The sequence below is a fragment of the Petaurus breviceps genome, unplaced genomic scaffold (genome assembly GCF_028583685.1).
Source record: "Petaurus breviceps papuanus isolate PSGF00001 unplaced genomic scaffold, PetGlider_PUasm1.0 90977, whole genome shotgun sequence".
In the NCBI taxonomy this organism is placed as follows: Eukaryota; Metazoa; Chordata; class Mammalia; order Diprotodontia; family Petauridae; genus Petaurus; species Petaurus breviceps.
The window spans coordinates 17,625,486-17,653,424 of NW_027187391.1; the positions used below are offsets into that span (position 1 = coordinate 17,625,486).

Genomic DNA, 27,939 nt, shown 5'->3' on the forward strand with positions numbered 1-27,939 from the left:
TGAAAGAGACCAGGTATCCTAAGAGACAAAGGTGAGGAGAAGTGCACTTTAGGTCAGTTAATGCTAAGGTATGGGAACAGAAGGAAGAAGGAAATGGTAAACCACTCCAGGATCTTTGCCAAGAAAACCCCATAGACGCTGTAGTCTGTGGGGTCACAAAGAGTTGGATGTGACTGAACAACTGAACAAAAATACAACAACAAACCAGCAATAGGAAAAAAAAGCTCTTGCATATGAGGAAAATAACACCAATTTGACTGGATCATAGAGTATGTGTAAGGGAATAATGTATAAGACAAAAAGTAAGCTGGAGCCAGATCGTGAATTCAGGGCCTGAAGTATCAGAATTTACACTTGCTCCTAGAGGCAATAGGCAGTCACTGCAGTTTTCTGAACAGAGGAGTGACACGATCAGACCTGTGTTTTAGGGAAATAACTTTAATAGTTCTGTGGATAGTGAGCTGGAAAAGGAGAGATTTGAGTCAGGGAGACCAATAAGTAGATTATTGCAGTCATCTAGGTAAGGGAGAGTGTGGGCCTGAGCTAGGCTGTTGGGCATGTGGGTAGAAAGAAAGGGAAAGATGAGAGAGAGGTTGTGGAAGAATTGAAAAGCCTTAGCAACTGACTGGATATGTGAGGTAGAGGAAAGCTAGGTGTTAAGGATGACAATTAAGATTGCAAACCTGAGTGCCTGGAAGGATGGTGGTACCTATCCTTGAAAGAAACAGGGAAGTTCAGAATATGGGTAGGTGTAGGGGCATGATAATGATTTATTTTGTGCATAGTATCATAGGATTGTAATTCTGGAGCTGGAAGGGATCTATAGAGTTTGACTTCCTCATTTTATAGATGAGGAAACAGAGGCCCATAGAGGTGAAGTGGCCTGCCTATGGTCACTTAGGTATTAAGTGCCATTGCATTTGGGCTAGTCCTTGGAGAATGGGTGACATTTCAACACTCAGAGATGGGGGAAAGGGAAAATCCAGTTTAATAGTTGCACTCATTTCAGCATTTATTAAGTTCTGACTATGTGCAAGGCACTTTTCTGCTTGCTGAAGATTCAAGGCTTAAAAAAAGACACAATTACTGACCTAAAACAATTTACAATCTAATAGAGGGCAGTAATAAACAGTTTTGTATTCAAATAATGTTGCTCTAACCCTTTTTCTCCACCTGGAATGCTGTCCTCCCATCTCTGATTCATGAATTCCTTCCCATTCTTCAAGAGCCAGCCTAAGTGTAATGTCAACCAATTAACATGCATTTATTAAGTGCTTACTATGTGCCAAGAGCTGTGATGAAATTATCCTTCTACTCACTTTCTAATGGGGCAAAGTTGTTTTAGCATTTGTATCCCCAACATTAAACACATAAAGTAAATGTCCAATAAATGCCCTACTTGTCTGTCAGTCTAAATATCTTTTCATCTACCTAGCTAAAAAGATACATTTATACATGCATATTCATATATACATATATGTACATGCACATGTATGTATAAATGCATGCATACATAAATATAAATGCACTAATACACACATAATATGTAATATATATATAACATTTCATATAATATAATAATAGACACACTAATATACAATATATCCTCCATCTCGATTCCTCTGACTGGTTCTTTGAACTCCCCGAGTGCTGCATAATTCTCTTCTAGTACTTAGAGTTATATTTCTCATCTCCTCTACTGGATTATAAAATCCTAAAGCCATATCTCAGCCATCTTTGTATCCTCCACAGCGACTAATACAATAACTTGCATGTAGCAAGTACTCAGTGAATATGTTTGATTTGAACTGAAGGTCTGCATCCTGGGGCAATGTTTGTTGCCCATGCTGTCTTTTGTCTCACATGTATAATAAGCTGATTAATGTTGATGCTCTCTCCTCTGAAATCTTTTTCTCAGTCCTTACTACTGCTTTCTCAGTCTTTGTCTACTGTAACACCTTTTTATTGCCTTCTAGCAATCTTCCTCTTCATCAGTTGTGAATTCTTTCATCTTACAGTCTCTGCTTGGGCTGCTTTTAGGGTTGTCATCTTTGCCAAATGGAAGGAGACCTGCTGATACTCAAATAGTTTGCTCCTGGTTACTATAAAATCTAGATATTCTTGCTAAACTTGGATTATCCAAAGAAGTTCAAAGCCAAGGGACACACTTAAGAGAGGATCTATTTGTTAGCATTAGATTTAAAATGGACAATCTAAATCTGATGAATTTTTTGTTCAGTTCTTGATGGGAAGGAGTGAATTTGGATCACAGGCCAATTCAGTCAGGGTTTTACTTTGGTATTTAGCTACTGTGACCAATCCAGTCAGGGTGTACTTGGATATTTACCTACCTTGTGCTGAGCCTGTTGGGCAACATCTCCAAAAAGTTATGCAAATACCCAAATGGTCCCCATAAGTAATTGGAAAGAAAGATGTTCACAACTTGTAATCATGTGATAATATTTGAGGAAAGGGACAAGGCATTTCAGTATTTCATACTCCTTTTTTTTTTGCCTTTTGGAGGGCAATTGGGGTTAAGTAACTTGCCCAAGGTTACACAGCTAGTTTTTTTGTGTTAAGTGTCTGAGGTCAGAGCCTAACTCAGGTCCTCCCGACTCTGGTGCCGGCGCTTTACTCACTGCACCACCTAGTCTCCCATTTCATACTCCTTTTGCACTCTTTTTTTTAAAGGATAAAATCTATTGCTAAAAGTATTTTTTTCTCTTAATACTGGGATATTTTTAAAGGGACCTATATATATTATTAGTGTCCTGAAAAATAGTTCCTTTTTTCTTACCACATTAAATGAATCATTGGAAAGTGTGGGTTTGGAGACAAAGATCCTGAATTTAAATCCCTGCTCTGCTACTTTCTGTGTCACCTTGGGCAAGTCATTTAATCTTTCTTGGCCTTAGAAAGAGGATCCTGTGTGATTCTGATACTTTGAAAGCCCTTTCAAAGTCCTCTTTACATGAAATTATCCCTCACACAGGACCTCCCATTTCCTATCTCCGTGCCTTTGTGTATGTGCTAGATAGCTCAGGCATGGCAAATATTCTGAGCTAACTTCTGCATCTTACAATCTCCAGTTCCCTTCTAAGTTCAGTTCAACTGCCACCTCATACACGAGAACTTCCTTGATTTCCTGAGATGCCAGTGCCTCTCCTTCCCCCATCACTGTGTATTTATTTTGTATTTATTTATGTCTGTGTCTCTCATGGGTACCAACATAGTTGGAGAGTTGGAAGAAGCTTCTGGCAAAGAGACAAGTTTAAACTTGATCCCAATATTTTTTTTTTAATAATTAGAGCTTTCCAAAAATGGAATGGGCTGGCATGAGAGGTGGTGGGTTCCTCTTCCTTGGAGGTTTTCAAGCAGAGATTGAATGGCCACTTTTTTGGGTATGCTATACCAGGGAATTCTTTCATATTTATGTTGAACTAGATGACCTTAGAGGTTCCCTCCAACTCTCAAATGGCATGATTCTATGTTGTTTCATATGGTAGGATCTAAGTTCCTTGAGGGTAGGGCCTATGTTTTTGTCATTGTATGCCTAGAGCTTAGCATAGTGTCTCAAATGTATAAATTGATTAATAAATGTTATTTGATTGATTACCTAATCTTATTTCTGGCTATTTCCTTATCTCATTTCATTCATACAACAAATATTTATTGAATGCCAACTGTGCAAAGTACTCACCAAATGTCTTGTTCATTTTGCTATGTCATCCATCCATTCATTGTAGTTAGAACATTTAAATACTGATCTCTCTTAACTGAACCTAATGAAAATAAGCTTCTGTAGAAGCATCGACATGGTTTTTGCTGCCTAGGTTCTGAACTACACTCCAGGGAAGTGTGTAAAATGCTGTGTCACTCTGATGGCTAAGTTAATAATTGATGATGATTCTTTAAATCCAGTTGGTTTTCTAAACAGCTAGAGCTGCTATATCCTGCCAGCATGCAAAGATTGTTAATGAGAGCCCTTTCCCCCCTTGTTACCCTTTCATACATCTTATTAATATTATAAAATAGAATTTCTGGATGTCCAAGAAATAATTACTTTTCTCCTGTTTTCATCCCATGCCTGGTGACTTCTAATTAGAATCATAGACCCAAGAGTTTCAAGGTAGAAGACCAGATAGCAAATGTGTAATCTGACAGTCATTCCATTGGGAATAGCAGTGACCAATTACTACCAATAACTGAACAATACTGAGAAAAAAGAATAAAATAAGTGGCTTACAGAATTGGCTTGTTTCCGGGCTTGGTTTATCAGTTCCTTTATCTCAGAGATATTTTTTTTCAGGTTATCCTGAAGCTCCTTGATTGGCTTGAGTTTATCTATCAACCGATCAGCTTCTTGCTCAAGATTTTTAACAGTGGCATCTGCATCTGCAACTTCACAGAACCAAAGACCAACCATGACAAGTTATGCTGGTGATTCAACTTGCTTACATGAGTAGGAATTTCTCCTTAGCCATGCAGTAAAGAAAAGTCATGGTTACTAAATGGATGAAGCATTGGAATGATAATGAGGATATTAGTCCATACTAAAGTAGGTCAAAGAAACTGAGGTGAGCATGAGAGCCACACTTTGGGTAGTTGATTATATTTTAAGCCCACATCAGAGGCAAATAACGTGATCATTTTTTTTCAGTGTTGTTATTGTTTTAATTCTTAATTTCAAGTAATAATTCCAATCATAGGATTGGACTTCAGAGAATACAGATTTAGCTATGAAACTAAGTTGATGGAATATTCTTTGAAAAGGTCACCTTACTCTGACATTCTTTTCCAAATCATGACTGCATAAACCAGTCTACATATAAAGCATGGGTAATTACCCTCTTTAATTTTTGTTCTTGTTGCATATGTCAAAGAAGTAACTGTCATAATGTCTCTTGGCAAAGGATTCCACTGATGAAAAATCCTTAAAAAGTATTTTCTCATATCACTTAAATATCTCATGCTGCAATTCAAACCCATTTCCTTCTGGTGCCTTGTGTAGAAACAATGAATGACTGGTTATAGTGTCTAGACATACTATTCCATAGACTCTTAGAATGTAATTTTTTTCCCTTGGAGGAAGTCAGACATTTTTAGAGGTATAATTATCTTTTCTTATTCTAAGATGCTGGCAGCTTCACCTGATTTAAGGCAATTTATTCACTCAATAAGCCTCTGTTTTAACTACTCTATCATTGACACCCCTGATGAAAGTGAGACAGTTCAAGACCCACATTTGAATTCCAGGTTACACTATGAAAGATGTCCCATATGGCTGACATTGACCCATTGATGATTCATCTTCAGAAGTGGATGAAAGTAAATCTTTGATTATCTTTTTAACCTGTTATTTGGAAGTAGGTCATTTGTTCTGCAAAATTAGTCTCATATTCATGAATGCCAGAGTTTGAATACTGTTTGAAATATTTAAAAATGATCATAATAGATTGGCAACTTGATTAATCCATAGTTGAAAGAAAAAAAAGTTTTTTCTTCATGTTTTTTTAACTTCTTTGAACTGCCATGTCTCTGGCTCAGATAAAAAAATCATTTTCTTTCTTCAATATCTTCAATATAACTAGTTTTCACTTTCCTGGTAACCTTTCAACAATTTGTTTTCCTTTCCTTCAACTTCCTAATACCACACTGAAGCTTCAAAAATTAATTTGTTGCCAGAAAAAAAAGCTGACAGAATGCCAGCAGTATATTTAGAGATCACAAGGGAGACAGTCACAATAAGGGCCATTTGAGACTTGGTGAAGTACCTAGATTCTCTTACTCTTCAGCAAGCCAATCAGACTTTCTATGTTGATCCACAGGGATTGTAAAAAAAGAGTTCATGGGGTTGTTTAGACCATGCTTTGGGGTACACAGAAACAATAAAATGTCTAATTAGTGTTAACTTTGTTGTAAAAAAAAGGAATCTGAAATCCTAGCTCAATTTATAAGTGTTCTCTATTCCCCGGTACTAAAATATTCAGGTGGTACTGAAGTGTGGCATTCATGCATGCAATTCAAGTTTTGCTATTTTACTTTGCTGTAGGTAGACAGCTCATGCCATATCATACTAGTGTCAATAATGAAACTAAATCTATACATTGCTATTGGCTTTTTTGTAAGAGAAAATTCTTCTCATCATGGTGGGTAATAATATGGTAATGCTGAAAATAAAAGATTTAGTTTTCCTAGAGCAGCACCAAAATAGCAGATGTAAAGCAGAAGTATTGAGTGGGGGTGGAGGGATGCAGGAGGCAGAGAAACACAAGTTAATTGCTTATTTGTAAGTTAAAGGATACTTACTGATTTCTGTAGATATCCATGTGGAAGGGCAAAAAGGGAGAAAATAAGACAGTTTATTAGAAAAAAAATTAGAGAGTAGATAATATAATTACATACCCAAAATGTTCTCTAAGCCTTTCATAGGAGACTGCAAATTACAAAGGGTCCTCATTTTAAGACAAACCAATATATATTAAAAAATTTATAAAATAATATTATATTTGGAGTTATTTTTCATGTTACAAAAGTGTTCACTGCTATATTTCATTGAATAGAAACCTTTCCTTTTGTAGCTTATATTTAGAGAACAAGAATGACTGCACTCAAAGGAGAAGCTGATGGCAAAAAAACAAAAACAAAAACAAACCTTACTTAGACATAGAGTGTGTTGAGCTGTCATCATTTATAAATTCATTCAAAGTTAACACAAATCATTTTAAATCATGACAATGGGAAAATTATGTTACCTTTACAAACATTTGGAGTTCTATTCAACTTTTTAGGAAATACTGTGTAAAGTGATTTAGTGCGCCATTTGGTCTTACTGATTTTTCAGCCTGAAGAAGGAAGTAATGCATGTGAATGTTGTGTGTCTATGGTTATTAAGCTGTTTTTGATAATTTGCATGGCTGTATCTAGTGAGAAATTTCTCTGATAGCTCATGTCTTTGCAAATACTTATTAAATAGCTTCCTCTCTTGAGGAATATTCATAAGAGATGCTCTGTTTTATTTGAGTGAAATTCAATGAGCCCAATGCCCTACTGGTTTTGTGCTAAAAGATCTTGAGCGCTGCTGGGTGGAAGGGGAAGGAAATGAGCCTCCCCAAATTCCTTTCTGGAGAGGTATTTGTAAGATTTGAAAACTAATATGGATGCAGTCAAAATCAACATATGGGTCTTTAAACATCATTATCAAAAGCTAGCCCCCAATGAAAACTGGGTTTGTTTTTACTCCTGGACTTCTTCTGAAGTTCAGATTGAATAGCTCTAGAATCCCTATGAGACTTCATCCATTCTGTGAGCATTTCCCCCCAAGACTACAACTATGTTCCATTACAATAAAGACAAGAAAGTATTTATGCTAAGTGTCAAACCACCATGGGAGGTTTTAGAATCATTATCTAACTGCTATTTGACATGTTGGGAAAGACACTGCACTTGAGTATCCAAAGTCCTAGGTTCTAGTTCTAACTATGTCACCAGCTCACTCTGTCACCTGGATCAAATCACTTAAACTTTCTAGGTCTCAAGTTCCTCAGCTGTAAAATCAAAGATTGTTTCATGGATTTATGAGCCCTGCTGGTATACTTGAAATGTCAAGAGAACTCCAGGAAAACATCTTGGACATTAGGTGGATTCCTCGTGCCGAACTAATGAGAGGACATGGATGAGAGTTCCCTAGGATGGGCAGAGATGGATGTACTGCAATATGCATCGATGAATAAAATAATTATCCTGATGTGGGCACAGATCTATTGGTATACTAGACCGAAATTGTAAAATTGGGCTAAAGTTCCTTGTCAGTTTTAGCATTCTGTGATTTTATGATATAATTTTAGGGTAAAGGAGCAAAAGTCATAATAAAAAAAATATAAGAGCTTACTGTTCTTGGCAGGGTCTTTCACCACAGCATTTGTCTTGGCTACATCATCTGCCAGTTTATTGTAATTGTTCCTCAGACCTGCAAGGTTCTGGTTGAGATCTTTAATCTGTGCCAGGACGTCTTTTGCTGTATCATTGGCTTGTCTTGCTTTGTCTTTAACAGCTTGCAATTTTGCAGCTGTATCTGTCAGCAGCAGAGAGTATGGGAGTCAAAACAAAGGGTTAGGTTATTATGGTTTCATTTATGACTGTCAAAGTTGGATCCTGGGTTGGTTGACCTCAAGACCGTTTCTTTCCAAACAAAACAGCCTAAACTTTAAGTCTCAGTCATAGAAAATGAAGATTTTTTTAAAGTCAAATTAAATTTTCTCAGTATTCTCTACTATAAATACCTGATTAAGTCAGAAGAGCAAAGTGATTATTCTCAATGCTCACTATACAAGGGAATATGGTGATTTTCTGTTCAACATATTAAAAAGAAAAATTAATCTTCAAGACTTATAGATTCATCAAAGTGAGGCTTCAGATCTAATCCTATTTCCCAGAGACAAAAAATGAATGGGTGGACATCATAGCTTTAATTTTAGAACACACAGACATTGTAAAGTACACATACAAGCACACACAAACACACGCACTATTCATTTTCAAGTATTAAAGCATTATGCGATCTTGTTAGTTTCCTTTCATTTACTGCTGAGCAGTTGACATGGACTTTTGGAAAACTATGATTTGCTGCTCAACATATTAAATAGAAAAATTAATTTTGATTAACCACATAGATTCATCAAAATGAGGCTTCAGATTTAATTCTAATCCCCAAATTTGTGGAATAAATATAATATATATTTATAAATAAATATTATTAAAATAAATAAATTAATAGACCCTCTGGCTTTAATTTTAGGACATAGAGACTTTCAAATACACACATATATGTACATATGTGTATGTGTATGTATCGCACACATAAGTACACGATAAGCTTACACTCCTCATGGCATATATATATGTGCATACTTGGAGTGCATATAAACCACATATGTATATTTTTAATATAAACCATAGGCATATACTTGGACTATCATATAGACTGTATATATACTATATATAGGTTTTATTGTATGAGTTATATAAAGTCCAAATGATTGTTTATAAATAGATATACTCTAATGTTTCTCTTTTTTATAATGACTCTTTTTCTATATATTTATAGGTGAAACAGAACCACTGGAATACTGGGATGTGTGTGTGTGTGTGTGTGTGTGTGTGTGTGTGTGTGTGTAGTTAACCTTTAAAACATTTGGTTAAAGGAGACAAATAGAGATACATAGTTATTTCATTTTATTCTCTTAAAACTAGCAAACTTGTACAAGGAGTTAGGCTGAGTTCTAACTCCTGAACAAAAGATTCAGAAAGCTGAAATATACTTTAGAACCATCTCAATTCAGTGTGGCTGTGTCACCCAAATTTATGATCTCCATATGTTACGATCCATATTGTGAGAAAAGAAGTTTCTTGACCATAAGTATAGATTGACAGAACAATGGACAAAACCAGGGCCCACTGGAATTTATGGTCTCAGGATGTCTGTTTCCTTCCCATATGGAATATGTCCCAAGATAAGGGGAAATCCCACTTTCAGCCTTATCTGATCTCTGGAGTTGCTGACAGAGAAAAAGGCATTTTTAAAGTAAGGAAAAGTAGTCTGTTTGATTAATTCAGATCTTGGCCAAAATATGATATTTAATGATTATCTATCAATATATATCTATATCTATACCTATACCTATGCCTGTATCTATCTATACCTATATCTAAATCTATATATGTGTGTGTTTATAATGTATATTTATGTATGCCTGTGTAATATATTCATTTTAGCTACTAAAACACTGGAAATTCAGAGAGTATTTTCTATGAAGGTGATAAGGACTTTTTGAAAGCTATTTACAATTTTAATTTTGAAAAGAAAAAACACACCGTCTCTTTTTGTAAGGAAAAATAGTAGTAACTAACTAAACCAGAAATATAACCACTTATATGTACAATAAGGGTATCAATATTTTTATTTTATGTATGTGTGCATACATACACATGCACATACATATGCATCCCCTTGTTCACAACCAAGAGAACACTGATTTCTAGTCAGTTCAATTCAGCAGCTTTATACATAGTATGGGAAAAATATAGAAACATATTTTCTAGCACTACTATTAAGCTGTATATTAAAGCAGCACCATACAATGCTACACCATCAAGGCCTTTTGGAAATTCAAAATATTTAAAATATTGAGCTTTCCCTGGTTATGTATGGAATGTACTAGACTACTGAGTTAGTTACCATCATCTCAAAGCTCCAATAAAACCAGGGCTGAAGCTTTCCTATATGATTATGACTTCTTTCCTTCCCATTAGTTCAAACCTTGAAGTTATTAGCAAAATAATATAATATAAATATAGCTATTCCTTCCTTTGAAATATAGGCCTACAGATGTCTGGTTTGGAGAGAGACAAAAATTAAACTGAAAATATGATATACATTGTAGTATATCTTACTTATAAGCAAAGAGAAGAAATTAATAATCAGAAAGTATTAAGTAGGTACTGCCAACCATTAGGAATATTATTTTAGGGAAAAATATTTAAAATTGCCACGGTACAGATTGAAATGAACAAGCTCAATGGAGTTCTCAATTATTGTTTCTGCTTACCAGTTGGAATGGCTGATAACTTTCCCAGTGTGTCATTCAAACCTTTTAGGAGGTCACCATTCTTTTCATTAGCATTTTCCAATCTGTTTTTCATGCCTTTCAGATTATCATCATTTTCTGAAGACAGAAAAAAAAGACATACACATTTATGTATATACATTTTAGCAACTGATACTGTTATATATGGTACTATCATATAGTGGCAGGGGTTGGGAACCTGAGGCCTCTAGGCCACATGTGGCCTTCTAGGTCCTGTAGGTACGGCCTTTTGACTGAAGTTTTACAGAACAAATCCTTTTATTATGGGGATTTGTTCTGTGAAATTTGGATTCAGTCAAAGGGTTGCACTTGAGGACCTAGAGGGCCACATGTACCCTCGAGGACATAGGTTCCTCACCCCTGCATAGTCCTATGTATCATTGCTTTAAAAACAATAAAACAGGCTGAAGATGATTATAATAACCATGTTTTTCATTATATTATACATTCTCATGCATGAACAAGCTCTGATAATAATACATATATAGCATATGTAAACACGTCCTTTTAACCTCTATAGATAGCCAACAGTAATATCAGATCTTTCTCTTGTGGACACTTTCTGACTCATTTTGATGTTTTCCTATAGAGGACAAACTCAGTGAGAGTCAGTACATTAGATGGATTGTAAAAAAGTATGCCTGAGCCCCCCCGGGCATAGCTTCCTTTGAATTTTGCTGTTTTCTGTAAAATTGTATTACTTGAGTGGGTCATTGTCATAGGTTAGGAAAGGCCCCCAAGGGAATCTGATTATTAAATAGGCCCCCAAAGTACTGTCAGTAAAATCATTGTTTAAAATGTATTTAGACTCAGAAAACAAAATCAGATAAAGAGAAAAGCAATATTTAGCACATGCTGAAGAAAACAACATTCTCCATTAGAGCTAAGTCAATATTTTTACAAATTGCCTTGCAAAGAGATTTTATGATGAAGGTTCCTTGCTACTTTCTCATACTTTCCCAAACGTTGAGTAGAATAGTTTAGCAGACACAATCTAAAACTGCAAATACCAAGTATCTTAAAACACATATCAATTAATTTCCCTGGCTTTTATTATCTTCCAATTTCACAGTTCCTCTAGTGACATTGACTATAAACGGCATGAAGCTGAGTAGTCACAAATGAAAATAGGAGAAGTAGGCGCTTCAAAACCATGGAAGGCCTTAAGTTCACAAATTTGATTCAGTTGTACATATATTGGGGCAGGGGGTGAGGGAATTTGGGTTAAGTTACTTGCCCAAAGTCATATAGTTAGTAAGTGTCTGAGGTCAGATTTGAACTCAGGCCCTCCTGACTTTAGGGCTAGTGTTCTATCCACTGCACCACTTAGCTGCCCCTTGGACATATATCTAAATAACCAATTTTACCTCAGGACTAAAAGAAGATTTCTACTGTCTCCTTGATAAAAGATAATCTACCATGTGACCAATTCATAAAATATTAAAAAGAAAAAGATTCAAACCCTGTTTGGTATAGAATTTCCCCCTTTATGATATAAAGCAGTCTCTTGTGAAGAATTTTTAAAACATTATTTGTGGCCAATAATTTAAATTACAGATTGTTCTGTTAGATATATACTGTAGCATGGACAGAGTGCTTCAGTACTTATGACTTGGAGATAGGAATACTAGCTATTAATTCTGCTTGAAATATTTGCTAGTAACATGACCCTGGGCAAATCACTTAACCTCTCGAGTCTCAATTTCCTCATCTTTAAAATGAAAGGAAAAAGATTATTAAGTACCCAATGGGTTTCATAAGCATTGGGGATACAAATACATGAGACAATATATATCAGGAGACTGATAAACAGGAAAGGGGATTTTGATATAGGGAGTAAAAGAGATAGTGAGTTGATATAAGGGACAATATAGTTACACGGTCTTTCCAGAAGCCATGATAATATTGATTTGATTTCTTCCCCCAAAGCAAGGGACAAAGGGAGTAGAGGGAGGTCCAAAGTTGAGTGGATTACAGCCACTTAGTGGGAAGAGAATGATGAATCCCTTGAAGTGGTATACATATATTCCAATTTTCTCTATTATGAACAATATTTAAAAGAAAAAAATCAAAGCTATCAATAGTCATATTAAAAAAAAAAACACTAGGGGCATCTAGGTGTTGCAGTGAATAGAGCATTGACCCTGGAGTCAGGAGGACCTGAGTTCAAATTCTGCCTCAGACCCTTCATACACTTATTAGCTGTGTGACCTTTGGCAAGTCACTTAACCCCAATTGCCTTGACTGCCCCCTTCCAAAAAAAAAACCACTCTAAATCACTGATGAATAGATAAAATGAAAACACCTCACACCCATCATATTAGCTAACAGGACAGAAAAGGAAAATGACAAATACTGAAGGGGAGGTGGAAAAATAGGGACACTAACACACTATTGGTGGAGTTGTGAACTAGTTCTACCATTCTGGAGAACAATCAGGAAATACGCCCCAAAGGGCTATAAAATTGTGCATATTCTTTGAGCCAGAATATCACTACTAGGTCTGGACCTAAAAGTGATGAAAGAAAAGGGAAAAGGACTTATATATACAAAATTTTCTTATAGTTACTCTTTTTGTGGTAGCAAAGAATTGGAATTTGAGGGGAGTGTTCATCAACTGGGGAATAGCTGAATAAGTTGTGACATATGATTGTGAAATAATACTATTGTGCCATAAAAAATGACAAAGGGGAATAATATCAGAGAAACCTGGAAACACTTACATGGACTGCTGCAAAGTGAAGGTAACAGAACCAAGAAAACATTGTACACAGTAACAATGATATTTTAACAATGATCTACTGCAGAGGTTCCCAAACTTATTTGGCCTACTGTCCCCTTTAAAAAAATTACTCAGCCCCTCTCCCCCCGGAAATCTATTTTACATTACCATTACACCTGTTTACAGTTGTAGTTTTTTTTTACATTTTCATCATTTCAAGATATATGTATTTAAGAATGACACATCTTAAATTTAGTAATTTATTGTAAATTTGTGTTTTTCCCCTGCACTGAAATTTTGATGCCACTTACTTGTTAAGACCTGTTAGCAAACTTGACCACTGATCAGTTATAACTTGCATTTTGTACAAGTTATATTTTATTTGGAAAATAATGGGATCATTATGACTTAACTCAATCTATACAACAGATGAAACGTGTACAAATAACTTTTCAAAATTTTTTCTTCTCTCCTTTCCTTATGCTTCCACCACCCTCTTATATTCAATGCCCCCCAAGTGCACCTGAGGCTACTACCATCACCCATCATTCCAGGGCCCCCCAGAGGGCATTATTGCCTATTTTGGGAACCTATGACCATGAAAGACAACTACTCTGATTATGACAATGATTCAAGACAGTTCATATTGCTTGTCAAAGGGTGGAGGAAGGGCGAGAGGAAGGGTGATAATGTGGAACTCAAAAATTTTACAAATGAATGTTAAAATTTAATTTAAAAAGAAATTATAACTATGTAAAATATGGTAAATGGTTCTAGCCCAATGGAAATAATCAGTTCATATTCAAATAATGCAATCATTTCACTGAATTCCCACTAATCAGGACCTAGCTGTAAATTTTTCTGAGACTAGAGCATGATTTCTGAAGGTCCAGTCCTAGGGTACTGTTCCTGGTGGGGAGAAAGGGAAGGGCAGTATGTGGTAGAGCTAGGTGCAAAATGGCAAAGGTAGACTGCTAGATGAGATGGAGAGGTCTGGTATGGGGCTGGTTAAATATAGTGAGCTATGTGAGTACTCATACATTCATTCACTCATTCATCCCCAGGGCAAGAGTTCTAAAAATGAATGGATAATAATAATGCCTACCTCCTCAGTGGTGTTTGGATCTAATGAGATTATGCTTAAAAAATGTTTTCTAAACTTTAAAGAAAGAAATAAATTTAGCTCTTATTACTTCTATATAAAATTCTGAAAATCCTTATTAGACAGTGCAGATATAGACATATACATATATATTCATACATACATTATATCTATGCATACCTACATACATATACACACATTTAATTGGGAAAGATTACACATACACACATATTTAATTGGGAAAGTCTATTTTTGAGTAAAAAAACCCTTGATATTTATTTGGTGAAGACTAATGATGTCATTGGTGTAAAGAATTGTGGACAAGAAGCAAACTGGCACATTCTCTTAAATTTATGGTTTTAGTTGCTTGGAGCTCTGAGAAGTTAAATGACTGGCTGGAGGTCACAGAGACCTTGCCTAAGAGATAGGGTTTGAATCCATATCTTTTTGACTGAGGACAGCTCTCCAGTCATTTTGTAGCATTGACTTTTTAATCATTAGGAAGATGATTATTAGGTGATCACAAAAGGTAAAATGGATGTTTTTGATAATATAAACAATTTTTTTTTTGCTTTTCTTTGGAAGGAGGAAGGTAGGGCAATTGGGCTTAAGTGATTTGCACAAAGTCACATGGCTAGTTTTTGTGTTAAGTGTCTGAGGCCATATTTGAACTCAGGTACTCCTGATTCCAGGGTCGGTGCTCTATTCAGTGTGCCACCTCGCTACCCTGATAATATAAAATTTAAAAGGTTTAACATGAAGAAAAAAGATGCAGGCAAAATTAGAAGGGAAACAAATAACTAGAGAGATATATTTGTACCCAGTTTCTCTGATAAAGGTCTCACTTCTAAGATATGAATCTTTTTTATTAAGTTATTAATTTTTAGTTTTCAACATTCACTTCCATAAATTTTAAATTTTCTCCCCCTTCTTCCCTCCCTCCTCTGTCCCTAAAATGGCTTGCAATCTGATACAGGCTTTACACATACACATTCCTATTAACCACATTTTCACATTAGTCATATTGGATAGAAGAATTATAACAAATGGGAAAAACCATGAGAAAGAAAAAAAAAACAAAATAAAACAAAACTAAAAAGAAAATAGTCTGCTTCGTTCTGCATTTCAGCTCCATAGTTCTTTCTCTGGATGTGACTGGCATATTCCATTGTGTGTACTTTGGAAATGTTTTAGGTCCTAAGATATAAATCTTAAGGTAGTGATAAAATTTGGGTCACAAAATCTTCCACTGTGATCCGAAATGTATTTTCTTCTTTGCTTCTGTAATTTGTTTATGATGCCATTCTTTAGGTCTAAGTTATGTATCCACTTAGAGCAAATTTTGGCATATGGTGTGAGTGTTGGTTTAGATATAGTTTCTACCAGACTGCTTCCCAATTTTCCCAGCAGTTTTTGTCAAATAGCGTATAGCTGGGGTTTTAGGGGTATTGACTATTAGGCTACTGTGTTTGTTTCCTTCTGTATTCTGTGCTACTAAACTATTCTACTGATAACCCTCTCTATTTGGTAACCATTACCAAATCATATTTTATGATTATTGACTAGTAGTATAATTTGATATCTAGTTCTGGCAAGCCCCCTTCATTTCCACCTTTTTCCTTCATTATTTCCCTTGAGAGTCTTGACCTTTTATTCCTCCAAATGGATTTCATTATTATTTTTTCTAGCTCTTTAAAGAAATACTTTGGTTGTTTGGTCAGGCATTGGATTTAACTAAATTAATTTAAATTTTTAAATGTAAATTAATTTACATTTTAAAATGTAAATTAATTTAAATTTTTATTATATTGACTAGGGCAATCCATTCATATGAACTTAAAAAAAGCTACTGTAGGAAGCTAGCCTTCAATGAATTCTGACTCTATTGTCTCACTAAGATATGAGGGTGATCCTGGATTCTTGAAGGTTAGTTTAAGTAGAATTTAATCTCTTGCAGATCCTACAAAGCTGGAAAGCTTTTGAATATAAGTTTACTCTTGTGATCTAAGAAACAGGCTAGCAAAGTTTGGAGAAGGCTGATCATCAGAGAATTGTCCACTAGTTTATGCATTTTTCAGTCAATAGAAATTAATGAATTGATAAATGAAATTAATCAAAGAGGGAGGTGAAATCTTCATTGGTGAAGGGAATACCCACATGGATGAAGTCATGTGTCTTATTGGTATTAAAATATGACAGGTATATAATTGAAAATACCTACTTTTTTGTACTATTTGTTTATATTACTTGGGTTTAAATATATTTATTGGTGGGTTTTTTCCTCTCTACCCAATTACAGTGTAACATATGGGAGGACATGAGTCAAGCTTCCTTCATAATCCCTCCCAGACCTTAATGCTCTGCTCATGATGTATGTATGAATGCTGACTACTAACATATGATAAAATAAAAGGTTTTGATGATCTTTATTCATCTTCTTGGACTTGAGAATGTTGGATTAATATTTGTGATTCAAACCTAAAAGACTTTATGAATACCACTATCAGAAATATCATATGTAAAAAGTCAAAAAATAAAGTGCTAAATAGAAAATAAGATACAAAAGACTCCTAAATAGTAAATAATGAGAAAAAAACAAGTTGGTGATTTGAATAACATGAACTGAGATCTCAGTAAAACCCCTTGATAAACTTATGGGATAATATAAAATATTTATATCTATACTGCTCATCTTTTATGCATTTCAGTGTGCTTTTGAAAATGTTTCTTTAATACTTCAAAGGACCTGTGATTTCATCAATGTAGCTAATTCCTCAGTGGATACAAATTGCAATCTATCCCTGCATTGCCCCAGTACAGTGCCTGGTACATGGTAGGAAATGATTGCTGACTGAATGACTCATTGAGTGAGATCCTTGTCCATGGTATCCCATAGATCTACTCAATATATCTGAAAGTCTTCCTCTAGGTTCCTTTTCACCCTTTTTGGTTACCATTGTAGCACACAGGCTGTCCATTTGTTATTCCTTACTCTTGCCACTTAACAGGTCCACCATCTAGTCCCTCAGTATCTCTCATGTTTCTTACACAGAGGTAATCATTTAAATATACTTTAAATATAGCTGTACCTGCTGTATGTCTCACCCCTGCCCTGCTGGTCATCTCTAACTTTGATTCTTTACAGTCGGGGGTATTCCAATATCAACTATACAGCATTGCCAGGAAAACAATTGTGCTAAATATTCAATTCCACAGGCATTTATTAATCACCTACCATGTACCAGCTACTATCCTCGGTCCTGGAGATACATGATCAAAATGAAACAGCTCTTATTCTCAAGGAATTCATATTGTACTAGAGGAAACAATATGCACACAAGTAAATAGGAAGAAATTTTGAGATGAGGGATCACCATTAACTGGGTGAAATCACCAAAAGCCTCTTTTAAGAAGTGGTGCTTGGGCTGAGCATTGAGAGGATCAAGCAAGTCTGAGAGGAAAAAGTGAAGAGGGAGAATATCTTTGGTCTTAGGGGAAAAAAAAACAGTTCAAAACATGGAGACAAGATGGAGTATGTCAGGGAATGGCTCAGGATCATTAAAGGCACTATACAACTTCATAAATGCACTCTAAATTCCTCTATTTTTCCTATTCAACTATAAGCTCAACTCACTATCAGTCTTCAATGCTCACATAGATATGCATATCCACATACACAAATTCAGTGCAGTCATCTTCTAACTGCATGTCACCATCTTGGCAAATGATGTTTTTCATCCATTTCCTTTTTACTGTATGGATTATTAGTCCAATCTCATTGAATGTTTTGTGACTTGATACAATCACCATACTATTATCTGCAAAACAGGCATTTTCAAGTAATAAGGTCAATTTCCCCAGAATCTTCTTTGGTGACTCTTTGGTATTATATGATGTGTAAATGGGAAGTGGTAGGAGGAAATAAAGTCTCTTCAGACTTTACTTAGATAGTGCCACCATTGTGACTACTTGAACAGGTACTTAAACAGGTGCCCTTGTGCAAGGTGTGGCAGGGCTGGTAGTAGCACTGGAGTGGGAATTCTATTCCCTAGTCAGGGGAGGAGGAAAGTTGTTTGCTATGGGTCCCTGACAGTTAAGAACCAATCACCTGATTTGTATTGAAAATAAAAATATGAATCAAGGAGCATAAAATGAGCAGTGCCTTTTTTCTCTCTCTACAACAGGGAAGCCATACTTTCATTGCCTCAACAAATGAGCATCTGCACTAATATTTTATAACAGATTGGATATGTGGGGTGAGTTTGAGTGAACAGTGGAGAATGATGCTGAAATTAAGAGCCTCAGTGACTGAGGAATAGTAGTAATTTTAGTACTATAAAAGAAGATAAGAGGGTTTGGGGGGTGGGGTAGAATGACAAGTTCTGTTTTGCAAAGGCTGCATTAGAGATGCCTCTGGAACATCCAATTTGAGATGCCCAAAAGACAGTTGGTGACTGTAGCTTATGAGAGAGATTATTTGGGAATCATCCTCATAGAGATGATTACTGAATTCCTGGGAGTTGATGTAATCACCAAAGGAAATAGTATGGAGGGAGAAAAAAAAGAAGGCCCAGGATAGAGACCTGTAGGTCACTCAGGATTAGCAAGCCATAACTTTTGCAGGTTGAAGATCCAGCAAAGGAGACTGAGAAGCAAACAGGAAAAGATCTAGAAGAGAGTAATGTCATGAAAGCCCATAGAAGAGAGAGTATCCCCCCCAAAATGGTGTTCAGTAGTGTTAAATGCCATGAAGAAGTCAAAAGGTTTGAAGACTAAGAAGGACCATTGAATTCAACCAAGTAATCATTTGTAACTTTGAAGAAGGCAGTGTTATCTGAAGGATAAGATGGGAAACCAGAATGCAGAGGGCTTAGAAGACAGTGAAAGGGGAAGAAGTGGTGGCATTGAGTATAAGTGGCTTCCTTAAAGAGTTGAACCACAGTGGGAGGAAAGATATACAGGATGACGATACTAGTATGGATAGCAGGATAAGGAAACTCTTGCCACCAATGTAGGCCAGTACCTTTCTATAAATTATAAACAAATTACCCAGGGCCCTGAAAGGTTGAATAACATATTTCTGAAGGTCACACAGCTGATAAGTGTTGGAGGTAAGCCTTTAAACTAGATCTCTTCTACTCTAAGGCTATCCACTCTACCAAAGTGGTTTGGTAATTATCCTGGAATTTTTGACTAGTTTTCAATAAATCTAGACTATATATTTTCTTATTTTTTATACCACTAGGTTCAGAAATTAGGCTCGTTAATTTCCCTTTTATGTTTTCAAATCATTGTGCTTTCATTTCTCACTTTTCAACTGAGTAACTATAGCATCAGGCTCATTTTTATGGATTTTAATAAGTTTTGGTCTCTCTGGACTCCTTAAATTTGAATATTCAAACTCTACCTAGTTAATTTTTTCTTTAAATTTCTCAAATGCATTTTTAATTGTTTTCTTAATACAAATAGGGTACAAATAAATGCCTTGAGGGAGTCCTCCATTCACACAAGGGAAATTCTTAGAAGTGCTATTAATTTTAAGAGACCTGATTAAATGGAACTTACTGCTAAATTACCATTTAGACATTATTTTGCATTGAACATTTTCATTATAGTTTGTAGTAGTATGAGCTACGTGCATAGACTTCATATTATATCTGACTGTGTCTCTACCACTCTAATGAAACAATTCTTTCAAGGTCATTAGTGACCTCCCTACTACATCATATGGTCTCCCCCCACCTTTCTTTATCTTTATTGACTTCTCTGTACCATCTAAGATGCTAGATCAGTTCTTCCTCCTTGATATTCTGTATTCACTTGTTATATACAACATGACATTCTTTCTGGGTCTCCTCTTAGTTATCTCATGTTCCTTTCTCTGAATCTTTTTGTGTTTCCATATGCTCCTCCCAACTCTTAAACAAGGATATCCTCCAAAGCTCTGTCCTTGTCTCTTTTATCTTCTATTATCTTTCTTCATACCGTGATATCCCACACTGCTCCATCTTCAATTATCACCTCTATAAAAAGAGTACAAAATCATTATTCTTATCCTTGACCTCTCACCATAACTCCAGTTTAAAATTTCCATCTGCCTGCCTGACATCTCTACTTACATAGCCCACCAGGACCTAAAACTCAACAGTTCCAAGCTGAGCTCATCTCCCCATCAAAAACTTCCCTTTCTTTCTTTTATAGTACCACCATTCTCCAAGTCATGTAGTTATGGTACTTCCTGCTGAAGAAGCTTCAATGCTTCCCACTTTCCACTAGTATAAAATTCAAACATCTCTGTTTAGCATTTACAATCCTTATTAATATGGCTCCAGCTTCTATTTCTAGGCTCATTTCATATTATTCTTTCTTGCACACATTATATTTCAAACAAACTGGCTTAGTTGTTTCCCAAGCACACCATTCCATGTTCCACTTTTATACCTTTGAATGGACTGACCTGCCCATCCCTGAATACTATTTCTTATCATCCCTTCCTCTCATAATTTTCAACTTTCTTCCAGGCTCAGTTAAGTTCCTGCATCATAAGATCACTGATTTGGGAAAGGAAAGGATGTCCGAGGTTATCAAGTTCAGATTCTCCATTTTATGGATGAAGAAACCTCAGGGTTGAGTGAAATTAGGTAACTTGCTGAAACAAGATTTGAACTCAAGTTTTCCTGGCTCCAAGGTCATCACTCTATCCATTGAACAATCTAGCTGCCTCATGAGGCCTTTGATGATCCTTTCCCCTACCCCATTCCCTGCCAAAAAATAATTTATTTTAATAATACTTATCTTTAAATATGTTTTACCCTCCACTCCTAGCATAGAACATAAGCTTCTTGAGGACAGGGCCATTTCAGTTTTGTTTTGTATCAACAAAGTCTAGCACTGTACCTTGTACATGATAGTGGTTTAAAAGTGCTTGTTTAGTGGATTAAATTGAATCTTTGACTATTCCCTCTTCCATTCCCAGTCATACAGTTAACTGCCAAGTTCTGTCAATTTGACCTCAATAAAATTTCTCTATCTCTTCTTTTCAACTCCCAGTGCCCTCCTATTCAGGCTCTTTATCTCTTCTGATCAAGGATTTTATAATAGCCTTCTATCCAGCCTTGGCATCTAATCTATATTCTCTCTAATCCACTCTTCAGAGCATTGTCCAAGTATAACAAAGAAAGTAAAAATTAATCCTGGAGAAGCCACTTAAAGGCTTCTAAAATCAAGCTATACATGACTTTCTAGTCTTATCTCATACTACTTTCCTTCAAATAATCCACATTCCATTCTGACTGTATTATTGTCAATTACTGTTTTCATAGGGCTATCTCAGATCTCTATGCCTTTGCTTACTTGTAGCCTATTTTTGGATGAACTCTCTATTTCTACTCCATCTCCATCTATTATATTAAAGCCCCTTCTTCCAGAGCTCACAGTTATGTATATGCATATGAATATGTATATGTATGTATGTTTCTATGCCTGTCTCTATCCTAGCCTAGTATAATCTTTGGACAACGGCCCTGCAATGGGTCTTTCCAGCTTGATAAGACCTGCTTGGGCTCCCACTCTTCTGGCAGAACTTCTGAGAGTGCAGAGTCATATCCAAAGGGTTTTTTTTTTAAATTACCCCCTCTAGGTCTGGGATTCCTAATCTGTGTGTGTGTGTGTGTGTGTGTGTGTGTGTGTGTGTAATGGACACTTGGCCAGTCTGGTGTAGCGTATGGGCCCCTTCTTAGAATCATGTTTTTAAAAGCAGAAAATAAAATACATAGGATTACAAAGGACACCAATTATACTGAAATTCAATTATCGATATATCAAAAGATATAAGTTAACGGACCTGAGATTAAGAACCCCTGGTCTAGATAATTAAAGACTTCACTGGCAGAAAAATCAAGTTGCTAAATTGACATATTTCTCTTAACCTACAAACTTCTCATGAATTCAGTTCCTCAACTCAACAACCATTAAGCACTGTGACAGGGTGTGAGGGGCCCATGACACAAAAGAGTTTGGAATCCCAGACTTGGAGAGTTCGTTAAAACCTTTTGCAGGTGACCTTGGCTTCTCAAAAATTCTACCAGAAGACTGAAAGCTTAGGTAGGTCCTACCAAGCTGGTAAGATCCACTTCATGGATATGATCCAATATGAGCCAGGCACTGTACTAGGGTAATAAGTATAGAATGGTTTTAAAAAAAAGCTACTGCCCTGAATCCTAGGAAAAAGGATAGGGGGAGGAGATAGATAAAAAGAGATGCACATATAAATAAATACAAGGCAATTTGAAGAGGGTGAGAGCACTAACTACTGGAGAATTAGGGTTAGACTTCCCAGAGAATTTGACCTGGAATCCCAGGGATCTTATTGAATCTTTAGATCAGTCTGAAGAGAGCAACAGGTTCCATCGCTGTTCCTGAATATATTTTCAACTCAAAAGGAGGCACTAATTTACCTCCTAACTTTCAATTGTCAGTTTGTACCAGGTCTTACATCTATAAGCACAATGGTGTTATGTCATTATGACATTCAATCAGTGCAGTGTATCTTAGCTCCAAATCTCAAATTCACAGAAAGGCAAATTTATTTTTAACAGATGTATAGTCAAAAATTAAAAAGCAAGACAAATTGCTGCTGGCAAGGTCAGGCTCCCTCAAGGCAAGAAGGATATATAAATGGCAGTGGCTCAATCTCACTCTTGTCTGCAGCTTGTGAAATAAGTCACCAGAAGGCAAAGCATTAGATGTAGGGTACATACTTGCCTGCCATTTTTATTCTTTTTAAGTGAGTGAGTGAGAGAGAGACAGAGAGAGAGAGAGAGAGAGAGAGAGAGAGAGAGAGAGAGAGAGAGAGAGAGAGAGATGACTAAATCTCCATTTTAATAGCTGCTGTCAAGAATTGTTCTCTGTAAGGCCCATTTCAGCAGTTTTCAGTGGTAATATATGGCATTTTCCTGATTAACAACCATTTTATAACTCGTGTAATTGGCCACAAATCAGGAAAATGTCATAATGTAGCAAGAAAACAGTCCCATCTCCATCATAGCCTTGACTTGGCTTCTTAGAAGATATATGATTTGAGGAGTTGGTAGGTTTTCATTATTTTATCTAATATACTACCTGAAGTGCGAAAAGAAAAATTAAAAATGAATGATTGCCTGTCTCCTTTCCTGTTATACAATGGCCGATATCGGACTTACTTTCTGGAAGACCCTACCAGGACAGATTGAATTTTGGAAACTTTGGAGCAAAGTATCAATTTAATCTCAACATTCTCTGTAGATCTTTATATGCTGAACCCTAGTAGGGGTGTGCTGGTGAAGTCAGAGTTGGGGGAGGAATGGAGAGAGACAGAGACAGAGAGACAGAGACAGAGAGAGACAGTGAGAGACAGAGGGACACAGAGAAGAGAGACAGAGAAAGAGAGAGACAGAGACAGAGGGAGAGAGAGAGAGACAGAGACAGAGAGAGACAGACAGAGGGAGAATAAAGTGTGACTATAAAGTAATGAGATTAATTCCTCAACCATATAGGAAAAAGCACTTTAGAGTCTAGCCTTGTATGCTATAGCTTTCCAAGTTTCTGTACAATATGTACAGAATTCATTATGTAAACAGGGACAATAAATTCACATAAACAAATTTCTGGTGAAGAAAGGCATTTTTGTAATAGAATTTTGCTGTACTAAAGTCATATCTAAAGGGATAGAAGTGCATAATAGTATTAGCCTTAGCTGGAGATAAGAATGACTAATTCAGACCTGAACTCAAAGGATTGTGATTATAAGTAGATGAAGAAGTGAAAGCTGCATGGAACGGGGACCATTCACAAAACACTGAAACACATGAATGGAGAATCTCAGTCTTCAAACCACTTTAGGCACAAGCAGTGTGTCTAAGTGCATATGGAGGCACTTAGGATTTTAACATCTTTTACTTTGATTGATTTAGTCCTTGCTGAAGCCTATAAATGCTTTGTAGGGAGTCTGAAAGAAACACAAAATTAATGTTGAAGATTCTAGATAATAATAGGGAGGCTTATTTGGTTTAACCTGCTGCCTAACACTCAATTATCTTTTGATAGCTGTTCTGGAATGCTAGGTGCTTTATTGATTATGCTAATTCTGATTTGATTGCTTTGTGGCAGGTGGTGTTATTGCCTAGTGGGTGATTCTGCACTTTAATATCTTGTGTCGATCAATATTGGAATAGGTCCGATTAATTCAGTGCTCAAATGCTGAATAAAGCTGAACTGTGAATGAGATGATATTGAATATGTTAAATTGATTTTGATTTGGTGAATGAGCATTAATGTCTTCATCATGTATTATATTTGCAAAGTATACTAATATCACATGGAAGTCTATCTAGTTGATGAGATCAGAGACCAAAGGCTAGAAAGGACCTCAGAGGTCATCTGGTTGAGTCCCATCCCAGATGAAGAAACAGAGCAAAGGCAGGTGAAGAGATGTGCATGGTCACACAAATTAGTAAACTTTCATTAACATTTTCAAAATTAATTATATTAAAGAAGTCAAGGACTTGTGGTTCAAATTCCAAGTCAAGGACTTGTGGTTCAAGTGATGCTATTTTAGTTTGTATTAAACTGCAGTTTAACCTTCAAGTGTTGTTTCTACCTCATTGTAAATAGATTTGGAGTTTAAAGAGGTAGTTGCAGACATTTCAATATCATATGCTTTGGGGAAGTTAAATATATTGGGAGAGTTCAAATATTAAAAAATAGTAAAGTGCTCTGAATTGAAAATTTTTCATCAACATGAAAATTGCATGATCTTTAATTTTTCTCTAGACAAATCCACTAGGAAGCTTTGGTCACTTAGAAAAATACATTGATATAATATATGTTTTTAGGCTGATGTTCTCTTGGATTGCATCTGTTTGGACCATTCCTTATTGTACAGTTCAGGCTGAGTTTGGATTTTCAGCATGGAATTGGAATGAGACATTCTTTCATTTTTATGGGTGTGAACTCCTGAAGGTAATAAAGTTTTCTTAAAGCAACTCAATAGATATTTTATAGGGTTTAAGATTAAAGACATAGACACAATGGACTACAACTCACACTTCACAATTCAACAGATACTAATCACTTATTGCCTTTCTAAACTGTTTGTCCATAGCTGCCTGTTACATTGTACCAAGAATGCTTTTGAGTCTGGCCAATACTTTGGGATGGCAGCAGAGAGAAGTGCTTGAAGGACATTCTACATAACTATTCTGCTACCTTGCAATTTAGAATCAATCAGACTTAATATTTTGTCTAAATGCATTGCATTTCAAACCAAACTCCTCTTATATGCTACTCTTATCAGAGTAACTCCATTTCATGTTATACTTATATGTGAGCCCTGAGGCTCCTTTTAACATTAGACTTGCTTACTTCTCATTTTTCCCTATGTGTTCTCTGACTTGTTTAGTGTCAAACTAAAAAGTTCATCTGGGTTCAGAATGTATGTAATGACAGAGACATTCTATCAGACTCGATGTTTTATTAAAAAAATATATAGTGACAACATTTAAATCCTAGACAACTTATAATTATCAATGATACATAGCAGCTATGGTGTACAGTTATGAAAAACACAACTGTGTTTTTAGATATTTAAACAAGCCAATGAACAAATTTGGAAAAGAAATATATAACATCATACAAATAGGTATCTAGAAAAATAGAACCAATACAAAATACCAAGAGAAAGACAGATATTACACCATTCAGTGGTTTATTTAAATTTAATCTGAATTTAAAAAAGGCTCCTTGAATAAGAAAAAAGTAGTTTGAAAATTAAAACAAAAAAGTTTCCAAAATTCTAAAAGCCTCTTTGGAAAGTGTGCCACAGTAACAAAGCTAAAAGTTTCATGTAGGCAATTATACCCCACCTGCCAGAATGTCTCATCCAACTGTAATTGACTCGATTATTTTTCATTTTCCTCTTTTAAGATAAAGTATAACGTTGATTCCCATTGTTAAAAACTTATCCGGCCTCATTTGGAAATAGGCAAAGTGACTGTTGAGAGCTTATGTTTATAAGGAAATATGGGTTCTCTCTCACATCACAGAAGTAAAAATACATAATGATGTTTTATGACACGTAAAGTATTTAGAGATTTGATGAGCAAAGTTGCTCTAGGTGAGAGATCATAGAATTGCCACATAACTAAACAGATATCAAAAGAACTTCTAAAAATATTCCAGTTCTTACATAGATTAAGATGGAGAAATAGGATGGTGTCATGGATAGTATACCAAATTCAGAGTTCAGAAGTTCAAGTCCCAGCTTTGAACATATACTGGCTGTGTGACCCTGAGCAAGTTACATAATCTCTTGGTGTCCTAAGGAGCTTACTAAGACTAGACATTACAGTTGATACAGATCTGCAATTGTTAGGAGGAATTTCCTCACTGGTAGTTCTTAATACTAATGTAATGACAGGTCCAGTCTGGAAATATAAATAAAGAGAAGTTCTTCCACCAAATGTAGCCACAGTTCAACTTTATAGAATAAGTGTATGTTATGCTTACCTTTAACCTCATTTGCTAGCCTCTTAGCTTCATTTAGAACTCTGAAACTCTTCTGAAGAGAACCCTTGGCATCATCCTTTAATGAACCATGAGGCCCAGATGCCTATGGAAAAAAGAAAGAATATCATGTATCTAAAATATTCATTTTCCTTTGGTATGAACTGCATGGTTTGTCATCATGAAAACAGAGTATCTAGGTTAAATTGTGGAAATATCAAGTAATAGTCAATAATTTCCTAATTGTTTTCCATTACTCCTATAAGATGGAATAAAAAAAATGTTATTGCTTTATGAATTTAATGCATTTTGTAAGGCCATTGTACAGATAATAATCCAATTAAAATAGAAAAAGCAATTTATCAGTAAATTAAGAACAAAGAATAGAAATGACTTTAATAACCTTAATATGCTTTTCTCATCCCAATTATCCTAATTTTCTGCATAACTAAAATGATAGTGTAATGCCAGATGCATCCCAGAGAGGAGGCAGAGATAGCAACAAATATTCCCAGCATACCTAGTACCAGCCTAGGAGTACTGTTGATCAAGACCATTCATGGGATCTACTATTTGGCTGAGGAAAAGGCAAGGGCACATAACTGTGTGGGAAAGAGACAGCATTTGTATGTATAGATGGCAACTGCTATTTACTCTCCCTCCATTCACTATGGTGACTGAATCTGGTTTTGCATGGTCGTTAAATTGCATCCTTTGTTTATTTGTGAGCCTGGAGTTATTACTGAGTAAATGAATGAATGAAGAATGAGATGTCCAAGAGATGATATGCCATGGGTCATCTAAGTCCATGTGGAATGAAGGTAAGGGAGGAAGGCTGTCTTAAGTTTGGGCTGTTAGAGCAGATGCCAATCAGTGAGAGAAGTCACTAGGTAGACAGAGTTCTTGATCTGGAATTAGATAGACTTGAG

The 27,939-nt window shown here is 35.7% G+C and overlaps 1 protein-coding gene across 1 annotated transcript in view; it reads right to left on the reverse strand.

Annotated features, from left to right (window-relative positions):
- LAMA2 (laminin subunit alpha 2) overlaps positions 1–27,939 on the reverse strand; it is an 831,335-nt gene that overhangs the window by 87,140 nt on the left and 716,256 nt on the right. Inside the window, exons 41-44 of the mRNA XM_069077437.1 lie at positions 27,014–27,116; positions 10,608–10,724; positions 7,892–8,074; positions 4,247–4,401 (exon numbers count right to left, since the gene is read on the reverse strand). Coding sequence (XP_068933538.1) covers positions 4,247–4,401; positions 7,892–8,074; positions 10,608–10,724; positions 27,014–27,116 — 558 coding nt within the window. The remainder of the gene's footprint in view (positions 1–4,246; positions 4,402–7,891; positions 8,075–10,607; positions 10,725–27,013; positions 27,117–27,939) is intronic.